At 34.9% G+C, this 20,077-nt stretch overlaps 1 protein-coding gene across 2 annotated transcripts in view; it reads right to left on the bottom strand.

The window, feature by feature from the left end:
• The window catches only part of LOC143252351 (uncharacterized), a 47,920-nt gene extending 31,260 nt beyond the window's left edge, over window positions 1–16,660 (bottom strand). For both annotated transcript variants that reach the window (XR_013028950.1, XM_076504335.1), the window contains exon 1: window positions 13,680–16,660. Coding sequence is in view for 1 of the 2 variants with exons in the window: in XM_076504335.1 (XP_076360450.1) it covers window positions 13,680–14,560 (881 nt within the window). In the remaining variant the exon portion in view is untranslated. The remainder of the gene's footprint in view (window positions 1–13,679) is intronic.
• Between the last annotated feature and the right edge of the window lie 3,417 nt (window positions 16,661–20,077).

The following is a 20,077-nucleotide window of genomic DNA, read 5'->3' as shown; positions in this document are numbered from 1 at the left end:
AAGGCGTTTGACTCGTTATCCGAAGGTCGCGGGTTCGAATCCCGGTCGCACCAAACATGCTCGCCCTTTCAGCCGTGGGGGCGTTATAATGTTACGGTCAATCCCACTATTCGTTGATAAAAGAGTAGCCCAAGAGTTGGCGGTCGGTGGTGATGACTAGCTGCCTTCCCTCTAGTCTTACATTACTAAATTAGGGACGGCTAGCTCAGATATCCCTCGAGTAGCTTTGCGCGAAATTCAGAAAACTTACTTGTACGACAAACACAATCTTTCTAACACTGCAAAATTTGAAATTACTTTGATTATTGACGTTTTATATTATGCACATGGCTAAAACCTGGGGTTCTATTCTCAAGGTAAACAAAGTGCAGATAGCCCACTGCCTATCTCTGCGCTATAGAAACAAACAAAAATTCCCGCTTTCCCATTCAATGAAATGCCATCTAAATATTCACGAAACTATAGATTTCCGGCTTATTTCAAGTTTATCGAGAAAACTAGCATGTCTATGTCATGTCGCTGTTAATATAATACTTGTCTATACTTACCAATCCGGGCACTTAATGCTTACGTTGTTTATTTTAAAATTGTATTTTGTCTGTCTCAAAGCTAGTGTTTATTTGTTTAAAAGCACAATGAAAATTATTTGCATAGTAACGGTTACTACGCTATCGCTGATAAGGCCTGTTGAACTCGTAAATATATCAATGTTGCTTTCATTAAATTTCAGTTTGGTAAAAACAGTCATCTGTATTTTACTTATTATATAAATAATAAGACGGTGCATATTACTAGAGGCAATAATCAAACCCTTTAAACCTGCAAACATTTCCGAATATTGACTCACGATAATTGTTATTACCATTTCTATATTCATTTCAAAGATATGAGTCACTGAAGTAAACACAACGAAACTTAAAATTTTCTAGAACCCGTAAGTGAAAGCAATGCCGACGAGGTCTTTCTTCAATACCCGATGTGGCTTTGCTACAGCAAAAACACAAACACACAAGTGAAATTAAAAATGGATATGAAAACATTAGAAACGATTCGCTGTTACATGGAGCTATGGTGGTGATTGCTCTAAGAGTACAAACAGCTGAGGGTAGCTGTATGATCTAACATATAAAGCTAAGTTTGTGTTTGTTCGTACCTTTTCAGCCCATATAGTAGTATACTTCTAAAGATGTGGAGCTAGCGTACTCAGGTTTAATATATGTGACGTCACATTTTTAGTGTTAATGAAAACTTTGTAATCCAATTTTGTACACAGAAGACGGACAGGATTTTTCGTGTGCCTTGGGTGGAAATGACGTCAGATAAATGTATGTGTATTTTCTAAAGTGGTGTACTGCCGTTGTGGTGTCAGAATATAAATCCGTTGAACGTTGTCGTGTCTTGTGACAAACAAGATAAACTTGAAATTTTGAAAAAAAAATGTTTTTATTAACTTTATCTTGAGAGAAGAGGTAGGTACGATAAACATGGCTGTTGGTGCTTATGTACGTCAGGATGAAACGTCAAGAAAAGAAAAAACAACAACATTAATTCAGATTATCATAAAAAGCAGCTAAACGTATGAAACAAAAGTCACAGAGTGAGTCTCCACAAGATAGGTAATACCCTGGCAACGCCGGGTAAGGACAGCTAGTTTATTTTAAAGTGCATGCAGCTTATACGATGTGTCTTTGGTTAGAAATAGACTTCAGGCATCTTCGAACGCGTTCTATTTATAGAAATTTTTATTTACCGAAGCGTCTAGTTTTTGGTACTGCGTGATTTCCTAGTATTATGAATACACTTCATGTTTTTGCTCATTACTATAACACAGAGAGCTTGGAGGTAAGTTTTAAAAGAATAGTATGGCTAATGCTAGAATTTTATTTAGTAATAAAAGTACATGCATAGTGATTTCTAGCTACTGACTGATTTCATGCAATTCGTGACAAATATTTGAATTCAGTGCTATAGTTAAGACAACAGACAGTGTATTGTTTGTTTAAAGTAAAGCACAAAGCAACATAATGGGCTATCTTCAGTATGCCTACCATAGGTATCAAAACCCAGTTTCTAGCACTGTAAGTCTGCAGACATACCGCTGTGCCACTAGGGGGCGGAAGTATATTTTTGGTTGTTAACAATAAGCTACTTACAGGAAGTTCTTTATATTTTAAGGCTATGTCTATTGAGGGGAATAGAGCTCCTGGTTTTAACATTGTAAATTCGAAGACTTACTGCTGTACATTCGGAGGACCACATCTGATGGAATAGATGGTTTTGGTTATAGATGAAGCTCAGAAAGCTCGTGTTAAGTGTTTCTAGTTAATGCTACAGTTCCGACTCTATATTGTTACACTTGCAGCAGATGTTAGGTGTGTTTTATATTTTATCTTTTTATTAATTATTTGTTTTTCATATTAACACATGTTATATACATTATAAAGGCCAAAATTTGCAATCCGTAACGCATTAAAGTATACATTTTTTGGAATTCTTCTTCTTCAACAGTAACTTCTAATTGTAGTGACCAAAAGCAAACATAAATATTTTAATAGATTCATATCGTGAAAAGACGCAGATGAATGAATACGTTTTGCACTTCATACGTATTTATATTTTTACGAGCTTTAAAATCCCTTACTGAACCCTTCATCAAATCTTGTTGTAAACGAAGGCTCCAAAAGGTTTGTTTGTTTTTGAATTTCACACAACGAGGGCTATCTGCTCTATCCACTTCTTCTTTAGCAGTTTAAGAGTAGAGGAAAGGCAGCTAAACATCACCACCCACCGCCAACTCTTGGACTACTCTTTTACCAACGAATAGTAGGATTGACCGTGGTATTATAACACCTCCCACGGCTAAAAGGGCGAGAATGTTTAGTGTGACGGGGGCCTGAACCCACAACCCTCAGATTACAAGCCCAGAGCACTAATCATCTGGGCATGACAGACCCGGCTTCAAAGGATACTCCTGCAGTGGTACAGCTGTATGTCTGCAGAATATCACCAATAAAGATCTGATTTCGATACCCGTGTTGGACAGAGCACAGATAGCCCATTGTGTACCTCTTTGCTTAGCTACAAACAAACAAACCAAAACAAGAGATTAAAAATTGTCAAAACGCAAATAAATACATTTATCATGGCATAACCGAAATGTTTATTCATTAAAAGTAACAAATTCAATCTCAGTACATACCAAATTATTCATAATAAACGAAATAGCTCAGTCTTTGCTCCTAACTATGTAGTTCATGTACTCAAAAGGCTCTCATACGCTGAAAAATTGAAATATTAAAGTTCTAACGATAACCATCGTCCTTCTTGTAAGAGTTTACCCTGGCCCTTGGTTACTCTGGAAGCTGTTGGGTTTTCTTTTTTAATTCAACAACATTTTAACATTGTTGTTTTCTCCTGCTTAGAATATCGAAATCTCTGTCTGATAACTGTCCATGATTGTGTCAAAATAATTCTATTCTGGTTTGAGTTTTAAAATAGCACATTATTTTATATGAGTATTCGATAAAGGGTGTAACTATGAAAAACAGTCGTGGATTCACAGTAACCTACCCTCGATGGAGTCAGCAGATAGACTAATATGGCTTTTCTAAAATAATACACAAACACACACACACACACACAGAAACCTCCTAAATCCAGTTGAGCGTCGATGTTTCACAGAGCTACGGAAAACGTTTCTTATGTTTCACGATAATATCATAAATCTTATATATTGACACCAAATGTACAAGAAAAATGATGAGAAACCCTATGCACATTGGTTAATACGAGATAACCTTGAACTTTTTAGTCTAAACCCATCCCACTACCTCAGATAACTTAATTAATATACCCAGGATATGTTGGATATATTCATTGCATTTTGATACATTTACTTCAAAAAAGACTTCTTAAATCGAGACCTTTATTTTCTCAAAAGGGGCCCGAGGGCCGTTTGGAAGGGTAACCTATTTTAACCATTCACACCATCTAACAGTAGTGTGTTGTCTGTCAATCAATCAGTATACACCAAAATGACGTCATTAAGGACATCTAACGTTGCAGTTCGTACTGTTGTGACGTCAGTAAAACGTCTACGTGTCATGAATCACGAGAAGAATTGCGCACTCTGTAGGCTGCAACATCGAATGACATATGAACTTCAAAAGCAAGAAATAAAAGTATCTGTTATTCTTAATTTTGGATTTATTTACTCTTGAAAGAGAACACGTTTGAGTGCTATGCGCAATTACATCTAGTATTTTAGTCTAATCAGTTGGTTAAGTTATCACCTTTTCTATAGTCTAAGAAAGTGTGACTCTGATGTCATACCAAAAAACATTATCAAAGGTTTCGAAGTATTTTTAGTAATTTGGAGTTTCATACCCTTAAAGGTATAAAACTTAGAATAAATAACGTTTCGCACTCCTGTTATTTATCAAATATTGAATACTTATAAACAGTGTGTGAAATCGTATAATTTGTATAATATAGGTAATTAAAAAAACTGTTAACAGATTCACTCACACAGAGATCATTTTATGAACATAACTCTGAGGCATCAATAATTGTTCAAAATGTACACATTTATAACTGAGCTTACTTGCGTAAAGTAAAATATTATTGTTTAAAATTTTATTATTCCATAGCCAGCGTAAAATCGAATTTTCTGTACTCACACTTTTGGAGATACAGCTTCTAAATCAATATTTCATACTCATAAAATTTTAAAATAGTTTTTTAGTTTATATACGTTACATATAAATATATCTGGTGGTTATCAGTAATGCCATAAATGCATCCAAAATTTCATTCATTTTACATATTTCCCTCTAGTGGCACAACGGCATGTCTGCAAACTTACAACACTAGAATCCGGGTTTCGATACCCGTAGTGGGCAGAGCACAGATAGTCCATTGTGTAGCTTCGTGCTTAATTACAACCAACAACCAACCTTTTACCACCTAATAATATTCAAGCCTGTCAAATATTTTAACATAATATGAAGCGTGTTAATGGAATATAAGAAATTACACATGCACACTTCTACGAATATATTCGAAGGTTTGGATGTGTTTTAAAAATAAGATTCAAAGTGATAAGCAAGGCACATGGTTTGGGGCTTATGGAAGTGTCTACGTTAGTAGTTATGAAGAAGAAATACTTTTTTGTTCTTTTATATATTATATCAGTAAGAAGGACTAAGTTAGTTCAGAGAAGCTCTTATTCGTACTTACGTCACAGCACCATGTACCAATTCTCACACGTCATGGCTGCAGTAGACGCTGGTATTCCATTAAGAACGATTAACCCCTACCCTTTAAAATGGGTTTGTTAGTCATGCTTAGCCTTATCATAACATGTTTGCTGGCCAAATATTTCTCGTATATGGCTATTAAAAGTGCAGGAATTATACAAGAGGCGATCTGTTGTTGAAGAAACAAGTGCATGGATAAACAGTGTGCGTAAAAAATCTGTGCATAAAACTCCTGCTTTATATGATTAAAAGAACAAACAAAATAAGGACATCATGTACAAAGTTAATACACAAAATGTCACTTAACTGCCCATCCGTATTACAAAACATTGTTGATAGGAAATCATATGATTTTTTGTTAACTTTTGAGCTCTGTTGCTGAGCTGGTATTATTAACTACGTTAAGAGTAAGTCGTTATTATAAACAGTTGTTATCAAATCAGTTGAAAGTGTAAAACGTGCTACCACTTGACTCTTAGTCCGTATAGCAGTCATTGACAGAAGTTTGTCAAGGTGAAAGTAATCGTTCTCGTTCGACGAAAACTGTAGACAAAAATTCAAACGCTGTCAGCTATGAAACATAAACTGGTTATAATGTTGATTTTAACCTAATGTAGTAATTGACGCAAAGTCAAGACATTTTACCAAATTAATTTTCACTCTTGCGTGCAATCGAATATTTCGGTTATATATTGTTTTTACGTTGCGAATATTCTTGAAACATGAAGGTAGTATATTAAACGAAAATTTTGTATGCGGTATTTACAAATATATCTGAATCAGTAAATTATAGTAGGTTGACTGTTTGTCAGTATCGGCAACCTACAGTAAACTTATTGTTTGTTAGTATTAGCAACATATGGTAAGTTTATTGTTTGTTTTTGGGTTAAGAAAAATATTACATTTGTTGTTTTTGGTTTCTTGTCGTTATGCACAAAGTAACACAATGGGCAATCTGTGCTATACCTATCACAAATATACTCAGTTTTTAGCGTTATAAGCCTTCGAGGCCCTGCATGGCCCGGTGGGTTAAGACACTCGACTCGTAATCCGAAGGTCGCAGGTTCAAATCCCCGTCACACCAAACATGCTCGCTTTTTCAGCCGTGGGGGCGTTATAATTCAACGGTCAATCCAACTAATCGTTAGTAAAACAGTAGCCCAAGAATTGGCTGTGAGTGGTGATGACTAGCTGCCTTCCCTCTAGTCTTACACTGCTAAATTAGGGAGGGCTAGCGCAAATAGCCCTCGTGTAGCTTGGCGCGAAATTCAAAACAAACCAAACCAATAAGTCTTCGGATTTACCGCTAAGGGGTATTTATTTAATAATAATGTTTATTTCAAAAAAAAAAAAAAAAAGAATTCAGGTAAGATTCTGCTAACTTTCAACGTCATCATTTCTTGATATACTTCGCCGGACTCATTGAATATTGTATTATTGTTATTCAGGGTTTAGGGTCAAACCTATGTCATACAGAGCGCTGCTTTTAAAAATACGATTCCTAACATAACAATGCAATATCCGAGTCCACTGAACAACTTTAATCCGCTGTAACACACACACACACGATTTTTCAAATAATTTTTAGGTGTAAATAATATCCCAGTGTGATTAAGTTGGTGAAACTTTGGGTTGGAAAATGGTATTAAGACATCGGAAGTCACTGCATATGTCATCCAGGAAGCAGCAAACCTCAAAGCAACTTAACTGCAGGTGTCATTTATTCGCTTTTTCATAACCTTTTTATTACGGATGTTCAAGAGAACTATGTACAGGTGGCGTTTGTAGCGTTGGACAAATGTGTAAAGTGCATCTAGACGGAATAATATGATATAGTATTTTCAAAGCGACACGAAATTTGTAAAAACTATCTTAATTAAGGTTATTATAATTATATCTACAACGTTGCTAGTGTCATATGACAATGAATAAAGGCTCGCTTTTTTTACTATTACTTAATATTAGAGGAACCGAATTCTTTATGGACTTGTTTAATAAAACAGATGGAATTTGTATAGAGATTAATGACCACAGTTGATGAAATGTTATTTTTGTTTTTGTCTTTTTTAATTATATAAAATAATTACAACTTAAGTTAACGTTTTATTTAATCTAAATATACTTTCTGTTACTCGGTTTAATTCAGCTGTACTTGTTTTATGTGTGTGTGTGTGTGTGTGTGTACAAACATAATAAATTTCTTCAATAAGACCTCCAGTGCCACAGCTGGATTTTTGCAGACCTGCAATGCTATAAACCTGGTTTCGATGCCAGTGGTGTGAGGCACACAGATAGTCCATTGTCTAGATTTATGCTTAACTACAAACTACAAACAATCTTAATGGTCCTGAAATTTTTAAACACGTGTAAGGCGATAAATAGTGGAACGAAACCAAGTACAAATATCACTCTTACCTTTAGGGCTTGTGAAGCACCAAACTTAACACTACATAAAAGCATTCAGCATATTTACTCTGTAAATAGTGTATAGAGACGAAACTGTGAAGTGTTACTTTTTCTGTTTTGTTTTTATGCTGTAAACCAGGCGATTATGCTCAGTATGTAAATTATGAAGACAAGTATTTATGTTCTAATGTATATTTAGCACTGCACAAGCGTTTGTCTATTTCGTTCTTAGTAATTGCCTATTAAGTTACGTGTTCTGCCTGAGAAAAAAATTCACAAACGTCAGATTTCCAAATAGTGTTTCATTTTTAATATTGTTATTATACTGAATGCCTTACAAGTCCTGATCTTTCGTTTTTAAACTAAATATTGAAAACTAAATTCATGGTTCTATTAAAACGGGCTCTTACTTTATTGAAAAATCTTATGAGAGTAATATTCTTAAAACGTTTGTTTTTAGTTAAAATTATTAAACTTTTCTTACAAAAATGCACAGTGTGTTAGGCTTAATATTTAGAACAAATGAATGATAATCTTTGTAAGAATCACAGATTATCTCTTCAGATAAGGTTTTTAAAAGGTGTGACATTTTACACGTCACCATAGTTGTTTGAAACAACTTTTGTTTAACTGTAACAGACAACGTCAGCATATTGTTATATATATATTTCAGAAAACGGTACTGGCAGATGAATTTTAACCATGTAAGTATTCCATAAGTTATATATATATCATAAAACCACTTAATCCGAGGTTGAATCTCTCACCCAGTGTGTAAACATATGTGCATCACTTTATGTCAAGCGATTCGTGTCTGTTTAACTCTTGATACGTTAGATTACACTGCTAATTCGTACTTAAAACACTAAATTTACCCATATTACTATATTCCACAAAATAATCATGCTCATAAGCTTACCATTATGATTGTTAGCGCCCGGCATGGCCAGGCAGGTTAGGGCGTTAGACTCGTAATCTCAGTGTCACAGGTTCGAATCCCCGTCGCACCAAACATGCTCATCCTTTAAACCGTAGGAGCGTTATAATGTGAAGGTCAATCCCAATATTCGTTAGTAAAAAAGTAGCCTATGGGTTGGCGATGGGTGGTGATGACTAGCTGCCTTCCCTCTGGTCTTACACTGCTGAATTAGGGACGACTAGCGCAGATAGCCCTCTGGTAGCTTTGCGCGAAATTAAAAAAACAAAAAAAACTACATTTTATTTTATAATTCTTCTTTTTATTACTGTCTCACGACGTTGAGGATAAAATAAAATAAATCACAGAATGATTGGACATGGTTGTCCAAACTTGCTGAAAGTGTTCGCTCAATGAATGATCTCACAAGTATCTGATATCTAAACATGTTTTATGATTTACTGATAGTGAGGTGAAGTAAACAGTTGAAAAATATCTTCAGTGTGAGAAACATTCTCGTACACAGTGAGAAACTTCAATGAAAAAATAATAAGTATTTTAGTTGCTATTAGATCACGTCTTTAAATGTTCATATTGAAACCAAAACCTAAAACCACACTGTAATAGTTTACGTGTACTCGTATTGTTTGTACATTCGTAGTGACGACTCCACAGATTTTGAAATGTAAATAACATAGTTAGTTAGGTATTGGATTACACTCGATCTTTATAGAGAACTATTACCTCCTTTGTTAAGTGTCATTTGAAGTATGTGTAATTTGTATGCGTCCTTTTGACTTCTAATGAATACCTTTGAAGACCTGGGTAAAGTTTAAAGTCGAATACCAAACTTCATGGCATGCCTTCATCTTTGACTACGAGGTAGCACAGAAACCATTGTTAGTCTGTATTATATCAGTAATAAAAAAGTCGAGTCTCGATTATCCTGGTAACCAAAGGCATCTAGCATTAGCTGTATGTATTTCATAAACAATCAGATGTCATCAGCTATATGAATACTAGTAATAACCAAAAATATCTATAAGCAACTAAAACACGTAGCATCAGCTTTTAGAACTCTTTAAGTTATCATAAAATCTATCATCGGTTGTCTGAACTCCACTAATGAACAAAACATCTTGAATCCGCTATCTGAACTCTGTGATTTACCAAAATATCTAGCATCAGCTGTATGAACTCTATCAGCAACGAAAATATTTAGCATTAGCTATTTGAACTCTGTCAGCAATAAAAACTTCGAGCATCAGTTGTCAGAACTCTGTAAGTTACCATAAAATCTAGCATCAGTTGTCTGAAATCTACCAGTAACCAAAACATCAAGAATCTATTTTCTGAACTCTGTCAGTAACCAAAACTTCTAGCATTAGCTATTGGAACTCTACAGTAATTACAACATCTAGGATCAGCTGTCATACCTCTCTCAATAGTTACAACATCTCGGATCAGTTGTCGTAACTCTATGAGTAGTATTAACATCTCAGATCAGTTGCCATACCTATATCAGTAGTTAGAAAAGCTAGGATCAGCTGTCATACCTCTATCAATTGTTACAACAGCTAGGACTAGTTGTCATACCTATATCAGTAGTAGCAACAACTCAGATCAGCTGCCATGACTCTATCAGTAGTTACAACATCTAGGATCAGTTGTCATACCTCTATAACAGCTAAAAATTCGAACTACGTCAACAGCTGAAACATATAAAATAAGCTATCTGAACACCATAACACCTAAAAAGAAACAAACATGTATAGGGGAGCATTTAACGAAAACACATAAAACCTAAATAAATATTTGTTTGTGTTTTGAGGAACAAGAGAGAACAGACTGATAAAGAGTAAAGCAGTTAAACTGGTAATATCTAGTTCATCAGTTAATGATGGAAAAATATCAAATACTGTAATAAAGGTTTAACCTGTATTAAACATTCTTTTAACTTTATATCTGTACTTGACCAATAACTTATTTGTTCGCGCAAAGCTACAGATAAGCTACTTACGCATAGCATTACCCAGTTTTGTAATAATAGATTAAAGAAAGGGCAGAAGCTAGTCAACAGCACTCACCACCAACTCTCAGACAACTCCTCTTTGTCCGAATAGTGGAGTTCGACAGTTACTCCTACAACGCACCTACGGCATTTAAGTACGAAAACTATTCGTGCAGATTCACAAATATTAAGCAACTACAACTGGTCAAACATGATTGAAACATAACATGAGCGAAACGCGAAACTTTTATATTTACAACACATTAGCCTTACATTGGAATATTGTTCCTAATTGGTCCTTTTCTACATTGTACCTCAAACAGTTCACATGTCTTGAAAAACCATAGTTAAGAAAGGGGAATAAAACTGATAAAGAGTTATTATGTCATGGAAGGCCTGTCCAGATAAATTTGGCGAACGTTATCCTTGTCAGTATGATAAAACTGTTATCGTTATCAGATTGAAAGCGATTATCGAACTGTCGATTTTTGAAGAAGCGCAAAGACTTTCTTTGTCGAGTAAGGTTGAAATTTTGGATCTATCTCGTGAAATAAGATATGAAAATATCTCGAGAGTGATATTTCTTGAGTTTTTGAGCAGTATATTCTATAATTTTAACTGTTTTTGTGAACAGAACTTCGAGTTAAAAGTGAAGTCCAAAGAACTTCATAGTTTATCTTAACTATATGAAAGATATGAAAAGATATGAAAGTTTATCTTAACTGCTACGCCTGAAAATTGTCGAGTTCATGATAATCAACGAAGATTTACGTCAGTATGAGGAAACGTTATATGCCTGAACTAAGTTCTCGATGAAAACTGTTAAAAAGTTTCTTTCTTAATTAACTAGTGTATTTTTACACTTACCTGCTCTTAACAACTTATATGTTAACAAAACGTTAACTTTTCGGATTTTCAGGCCTTGGATTTTGCTAAAATTTATAGTTATGTTAAAATTTGTAAAAATGTAAATTTTTCTGGTCTCGGATTACGTCAATAGTTTATAAGTACAGCCATTTTTGTATCATAATTTGTTCAGTTATCTGTTTCATATAAGCATCTAATTCATAAATGAAAAACAAAATTAACATCCTGGAATATATTAAGATAACATTTATCAGTTCTCAAATACATCAAATATTACTATAATAACAGTTACGAACAATGCTACTCGTGTGTGTCTTTATGCAGACAGCGGAATACAAACATCATTGGTGTTAGACAACCAATGAAATATTTACAGCAAGTAACTATTTACTGTTAAAGATGTCTCTTGTTTACAGCCATTATTCAGCCACAGATCCTTTAGTTTGTATAAATAATCCGAGATAAAGTTTATAAAATATTTGACTATGCTTTATCTGATTTTGAGACGCCTGAACTGTATTTATAGCTCTTGCTAATAACAAATCATATTTAATAACTAAACTAATTGTTACAATGAACTCTAAGATCTTTGCTTACGTTAAGAAATAGCTTTATGGTGCAACAGATATTTAGAAGAAACGCTATAAAGTTACAATATAGTTGAAAACATTTTTTAATTGAAACTTTGCATAACACCTGTTCATATTTATGTTAACTTTCAATACGACTAATAAAAGTTAATTTAACATATTTATTTAATTATTTACATTACAGAAACTTTGTACTCTTACATTCATTGTAACTTGAAATAACAAGACATTCGGTTCTTGTACTTCAAAAAAAATAGAGCATACTGTTTGCTCATATGTTTATATTATGATAAGAAAAATATTATAAGGGTATCGTTAGCTGAGAATTATAATAAATATTAATTAAATTATTTAAACTTTATTCTATTTTTGCAGTCGCTGTTCGTGAGGTTCTTCTAATTGCTTAAATGTTAACAACCAGAAGTCCAGAAAGCTGGTTTATGTGTGACTGTTCTTGACTCTGTTCAATCAAATTGATGTGTGTAAGCGTATTTCTGTACCTAACTCTGTCTGACGTGAAAGAGTTTTAGTTATATTTCAAATTAAAAACTCTGTAACTTATTTATAAAGGTAAAGTACAGATATGTAACTACTTATTGTTTATTACAAACTGAAACCTTGGTTTTCAACATGTAAAAAATAAATTGAGCCCTATTTAAAACAGTTTCCTAAATGGCTGACAAGTGAGCCAAACAATACATTTCACTTTCATACAAATTCATTGGAATGTACGAGTTTTCTTATAGCAAAACCACATTGGGCTATCTGCGAAGCTCATAGAGGGAAATCGAACACATGATTCTAGTATTCTAAATCCGAAGACTTACCGCTGTACCAGCGAGGGACAACTTCATTGGAGAACATTTTTACATAGCAGCACAGCTTATTAGACGTTGGGGAAGTTTTATGTTCATTTGTTTGTGTCCCCATTTTTAACCGTTGTCATCATTACTGTCTGAAAAGGCGTAATTCATTCAGGAAATGTAAACTTCTAAAATAAAAGAGGATTTGTACACTTTAAGTTTGAGAGTTAAATTTTATAAAATTCTTTTGGGGTACGGAATTAAACGAGAATGCATCTTCTACGTAGTTTCCGCACAGTGAACAAAATTTCGTATCATTGAAGCTATAAAGTTAATATATCTTTTACTGTAGAGTTTTCAGATATTATTTCTGGCACTAAAATTATTTACTTTCAATCTTCACTTTAACAGGTTGAGTTCTGGAACGTGATTATGAAATTTTTGGTGTTTGTTCTTATCATTTGACAAGCGCCAAAACCACAAGGGCAGCTGTTGTGTAACAAATCGTTTAACGAGCAAGAAATCGAAATTTTAGCAACAACCAATGTTAAAAGTATAAGAACAAACATGTGTTTATGACTGCTGAAAACGTATGCGTCGAAAGCATCTCAGACCTTAAAAATTACACAAATTTCAAACAAATGTACTTCCGAAAGTCATCACAAACAATTAGTTAGCTACCGAGACACAAACAGCGTATACATTTTCCAACTAGATCCGCTGATTGACTTTTGTTTAATTCACTCAAAACATTCAAATGAACAAAGGTGATTTTTCCTGACATGGCAAACTTTCTGAACTATTCAAATAAGTAAGAACAATCATTACCTTCTCTGTTGAGGTGTTCTGTCCCTCTGACGCCTGTTTTTAAACCAGTTGCTAACTTGTGTCAGTGTTAATCCAGTTTTCCTCGCCAAATTTCTCTTTTCGTCTGGGGTAGGATAGCGGTTATGGTTGTAACACTCTTTCAGTGCGATTCGGGATTTCTCTTTGAAACAGTATATTGTCTCTTCCCCGTCCCAGATTGTCTTAGGTAGCGGATACTTTCGGCGAAGTCGATACTTGTCTACAGCCCCAAGCGGTCGACCGCGGACTTTCTCGGCTTCTCGGTAGTGAGCTTTATACCACATCTGTTGAAGTTCAGTGTGATACTGGCTGTCGAAGTCGTGGCTTTCCAAAATTGAATACAGTTCTTTGAAGTTTCCACGATGGAAAGCTACAGTAGACTGGGCCCTCAGCACCGACTGATTACCTCGTAGTAGTTCGCTGGGCGGTAAGGACCAGAGAAATCTAGCTAGACGGTCAATGTCGCCAGCCTGACTGAGGGCCTCGCAAACACAAGCGACTTGCTCAGGAGAAAAGCTTAGATTTTTACCTGCCAAAAGGTCAGCTAGTTTTTGATTAGTTACTGCAACTGGAGGGTCAGTCATGCCGGCCATATCTGGATTTATGCCAGAATGACCATTAGGGAACCCCGAGGAACCAATTGAATGGTTTGTGATTGAAAGACAATCTGATGTTGACGTAACCGCTAATGTTTGAATAGAGTGACTTGGTAGTCCCTCGTGACCTCTACAGTGGTCATGCAACTCCTCAGCATCAGGGCTTACAGCCGAATGAAAGTCCCCTGCCTCCATACTTGGGTTGTAGGTTACAGCTGGCGTGTGGTTGCGACGAAACGTGTCGCACGTGTTTGTTTCCGTCATCATTGCGTCGAGATAAAATCAGAAATACAGAACCACTTCAATTTAAGAGGAAGTTTATTTATACCAGCTCCTAATCGAGACAGCCCCTTTCAATAAGCAGGCCTACTTGCAGTCGGTGACTGTTTTCATCAGGCGGTCCTTGAATATCAAGAGAGAGCGTCGATTGGTCAGTGACTGCCTGCCAGCGCGACTGTTTGCGGTAAAACATTACGTATTTGCCTTCGAATCTTTAAGAAGTAATTTTATTACAGTTAACTGTGATTTTTAACTGTATTTGAGCTACTTATTTCTATACTTTTCCGATGCAACGGGATGGTACTGAAATTTAAAAGCATACTTATGTATATAACGTATTCACACATCGTTCATCTCCTTAAGAGAGAAAGAGAACACTCATTGATCGTAAACGTTTTGAAGCACAGAAACAAATTGTATCCGGAAAACGCCAGAATCTGATACTGGAACCAAGCTCACCTTCAGCGGATGATCCGCTGTTCAACTTTGTGAACACGAGAAACAACAAACTAACGTTCAAGTTGTTCATAAGAAGAAGAAAACAAGTAGAGAGAGACAAGATAACGTTTATTTATTGAATAAACCTATAAATATTGTCGAAATATATTTCTCAGTTTGACTGTTTTGTTCTCGTGCTGCACAAAAGTTAACAAGGATCGAACCATAAATTTTAGGGATATAAATTTTGTGCTACGAGTGGGGGGGCAACAACTTATAAAGGGAAGATGATTTTAGAAAAGGTGATAACATAGATTAATTAATTCGTATTAATTACACGTCAGTGTGTATTAATTAATTAATCATATGGCAGCGTATTATTATTATAAAACATTTACACAAACGTTTCTTTCAGGATTATTTTATAATTAATTATGTTACTACAAAGTTATTACATATCTTTAACTCCGAGTTACCTATAGTTATTATGTTTGGCTTTAATTGTAATTTGTTATAGTTATAGGTTTGTACTCGTCAGAGATTTTATATATATATAGTGTAATATCTAAAGGTGGGAGGTGCTGGATCTAAACAGGATAAGTAATTCCTCTCCCACTATAGATCCCTGACTGACTGAAGGATTTCTTCGAAACAAAACACTGAACATACCTTTCTACGAGACCGTAATTTCGGTAACGAACATATTGTTATCTTGCTGCTACTATAATTATATACATAAATTGTCATTTTATTATAATTTTTTTTTTACATATATTTGACATAGATAGAGTTCTGGACCGTGAATTAGAGAGTCTATGGTTCCCCACCTTCGCGCTGTTTATAAGCGTAACAATCAAATCCCACTTTATGTTGCTGCAAAAACGAGCTCCGCAGTCTGGGATCGCAGATGTTCATTAGTTTGGTTTGGATTTCACGTAAAGCTACACGAGGCCTATCTGCGCTATCCGTCCCTAATTTAGCAGTGTAAGACTAGAGGAAAGGCAACTTGTCATCACCACCCGCCGCGAACTCTTGGGCTACTCTTTGACCAACGAATATTATAACGCCCCCAGCACGGATGAAAGTGCGAGCATGTTTGGTGTGACGGGGACTCGAACCCGCGACCCTTGTATTACAAGTCGAGTGCCTTAACCATCTGGCCATGCCAGGCGGCAGATTTGCTTTAATAAGAACGGTTAATTCCTACTATTATATTAGACAATAATAGCACTTTGATTTGTTTGTAACTAAGCACAATCAGTTTTATAAAGTATACGTATTGTCAAACTCGGTTAAAATATAAAAGTCAATCGAACCATTTCAGATAATAAAACAAAGACTTTCATGCAAGTAAGCAAACAACACGGTTTGGTTTTCTCTGGGTCCCCTTAGAACACGGACATCTGGGCCCAGGACGAGTAGGCTAAATGGATGATAGAGTTTTCGCAGTGTTTTTAAATTTCTATAGGGTTGTGCTACCTGCTATTTTTCTAAATCTAGAACTCAAACTGCATTTTACAACAAGGGAAACCGCAGCGTACAGTTTCATTTGTTCGTTTGCGTTTCGATTTTTAACAATTACTTAAAAGTAAAAGCCTCTGAAATGTATGTAGTAAACTAGGTTTATCAATCAAAAATAAATTTGTTGTGCATTAATTTAACCTGTGTGTCTTTTTTGTTTCAAAATAGGGTGGCTACTTCATTCGCACAACACCCGATATATTATATGTAAAAATTTAACAGCTAAGTTATTTTATGTTGGAAAAGAACATGATCGGTAAATAATGTGCCTTGAAAACATTACTGGATATGAAAACATTATATATATATAATGTCGCATTAGTGGATATTATTACTACATCACCAAATGTAAGTTTCTTGGGAGAGCTTCTCTGTCACATCACATTGTGTACTGGTACCTGGACTTTGATTCGCGTAATTTCTTTCATTTCTCGATTCTACAGATACACTTTTTAAAAACCTTTTGACTTTAACTTTTTTGTATTTTAAAAATACAATATTAAAAACACAAAAAAGAGGAAACCCGTGAATCTTGTGTGATATTATTATTTTGAAAGTTTGAAATAAAATTTGTTAAAATAATTTATTAGAATTGTTCAGATGTTACCAGTTACAACCGTTTTATACTCCCTACTAATGTCTTGTTCTTTAATTTTATTTTTAGGTACAATATAACCCTAATTTTTACACCTATTTTGTTTACCTCGTAGCATAAAATTACACTTACGTTCATAATTACACACTTATTTTGTTCATCTCCTTAATTTCTGCTCATTTCGGGTCATCCTTTAATACGATATTATGTTTACTTTCAAGATGTGATGTTCCTAGTAAATAACATCATTTCAATCTTTTTCACTTCAGGTATGATATCTTAAAATCAAAATAATATTTTCTTCACTTTCTAAAAGATAAAAAAAGTTATGGCTTAAATTTACACGTATTTATTGTTTTGGCCTTCTCGTAATTTTATTCTTTTTTTTTTTAATTTTGCACATATGTTCATTGAATATTTTAAAGAATAGAAGAGCACATACGTTTAAATTACTAAGAAGTAAGGTATAATTTCTTCACCAGCAAATCTCTTCGTTTATGGTAAACTTACTAAGGCTGTCTGCCGCCGTTGCTACCTCTGAACTGTTTATGAAAGAGATGGCAAATGGTAGAGCTCTCCGCCAACTTTAGGGTTAGTCTTTACCTACGAATATTAAGAACGACCGTCTCCACGCCTGAGATGCCGAGAACGTTCGACAATGGTTTTCGAACTCGTGTTTTGCACATTGTGTATCGAACGCCCCAACCACCAAGCCCATGCTGGACCAACAAACGGGTAAATATATATGTAACATTGTACGTAAATTTTACCTGGAAATTAATGTGCATTCATTTAGACGTGTTGTTTTTTTTCAACTTTGTACTTGTAACATACAAATCGTTTGATCACACATCAGGTCTCCTACCCCATGGTAATCAGCGGTAAGGTTGTCGTTTGATAACGCTATAAATCAGGTTTTAGTACTGGATATTGACACAGCACATATAGCCCACTGTTTAGTTATGTGTTGAAAAACTAATAAGCGAACACTTCTCTTTCCTCTGTTTTTAGTCCTATGTGCCTGCATGGCCAAGTGTGTTAAGGCGTTCGACTCGTAATCTGAGGGTCGCACCAAACATGCTCGCCCTTTCAGCCGTGGGGGCGTTATTATGTTACGATCAATCCCACTATTCGTTGGTAAAAGAGTAGCCTAAGAGTTGGCGGTGGGTGGTGATGACTAGCTGCCTTCCCTCTAGTCTTACACTGCTAAATTAGGGACAGCTGGCTCAGATAGCCCTCGTGTAGCTTTGCGCGAAATTCAAAACAAACATTCCTTCATAATTTCTCCATTTTTCTTGATTCAGAGTATTTAGTGAGTTACTGTTATGATAAAATTTGTAAACGGATTTAATAAGAAGTGAAGAAAAAACGTTCTTGCAAGTGTATCACGTTTCGGAAAGCTTATATCATCATCAGTAATTTAAGCATTGTTTTCGAAAAACAAATGGGTTCCTCTTGATTATGAGGTTTTCTTCTTTTATTGCAAACACGATGTGTAAAAATATATAAACGTGTGACAATCGTGGAACAAAGATATAATGTTTCTATCAGTACGATAACGTAGTCCACCGATGAGTCAGTGAAAAGTTTATGGATTTACAACACTAAAATCCGGGGTTCGATTAACCATAGTAGACACATTTTTTAGCTTTATGCTAAGAACGATAAGGTTATTTATCAGACACGTAATTTAGTTCTTCTAAATTAGAAATGGATATATTAACCTATGAAATTTAATATTTACTTTCCATAATTAAAATATTTAATTACGAAAAACTGTTTAATCAAAAATGACATTCGTCAGGAGTTTTATACAACCGACAAAATAATTATTCTTTGTATTTATATGCCTACTTATTACCGTTCGACTGGTAAAACAACTGTTCAATGTTGTTTTTAATTGTTGGATTATCAATAATTTGATATCTCAAATACTTTAACATAAAGCATCTGTATTTCCAGTTGAGATACGTGAAATCAGTTAGAACAAAGAAAATATTCAAATAATAATTAATAAATGGTATAGTCTAATACCGAAATATAATAAAAAGATTATATACCGTTATCAAATCGCAATTATATGTATTCGAGATGCTTTTCGTTAATACGTCTGTTGTTGCTTTGTTCCTAAATAAATCTGTTTAATTTCGTTTTTCAAGTGTCAGATAAAATATTTTTACAACTTGGTGTAGGTTCAGTTTTACTAATGAACATCGCTACAGTTAAGACAGTTAACTTAGTGTGAGTGTTAATATGGTAGCCCTACTGCGTATAACATTAAGGCAGAATTGGCCGCAAATCAAATCGTTTTTAACAGTTGATAGCTAAAGCTAATTTAACCTATCAGTCAAGTAGTGCAAGCACTGGCTTTGGTAAAAGTTTCAAAGGGTAGCGTTTATTCAAACAGTTCGACAAACACCTTAGAATGGCAAACCTTCATAGTTAAATGGCCAACGGAGGAAGTGGGAGATTTGTCAGAGTGCCCACTTGACGTAAAGCTGCACCTTTTGTTGCACAGTAGGGCGCATTTTTTTGTATTTTTGGGAATAAGAAAGCTGGGACAAATTTTGATTGTGTTCTGTACACGTCAGTAAAGACTGGTGCCGCGTAAACTGCGTGCGAGAAACAACGTTGTCTAACGAAACGCTATAGGCGGTGTGAAAAGAAACAGACGTAGGGGGTGGGGTTAAGGCTCGCGACTGCTCACACTGCAGTTTAGAGACCATCTTCCCTTGGGATTTTGGTCTTTAGATGCGTCAAGCCTAACAAAAGTTCAAGGCGCCAGCATACAACTCCAAATCTTATAGAAAGAACGAAAAAGAACTAGATGATTTTTACAGGCGTTGAAGTGGTCTTCATAATGTGTCTGTTAACAATGCTGAGGCGTGCGGTTGTTTTGTTCGCCAGTTCCGACAAGCAGTTTCTTGAAATCACGGACCAGTCGTGATATT

This window comes from Tachypleus tridentatus, chromosome 6 (genome assembly GCF_004210375.1).
Source record: "Tachypleus tridentatus isolate NWPU-2018 chromosome 6, ASM421037v1, whole genome shotgun sequence".
Taxonomy (NCBI): Eukaryota; Metazoa; Arthropoda; class Merostomata; order Xiphosura; family Limulidae; genus Tachypleus; species Tachypleus tridentatus.
Note: the sequence above shows the minus strand (reverse complement) of the source record. Positions and strands in the feature narration are given on the sequence as shown.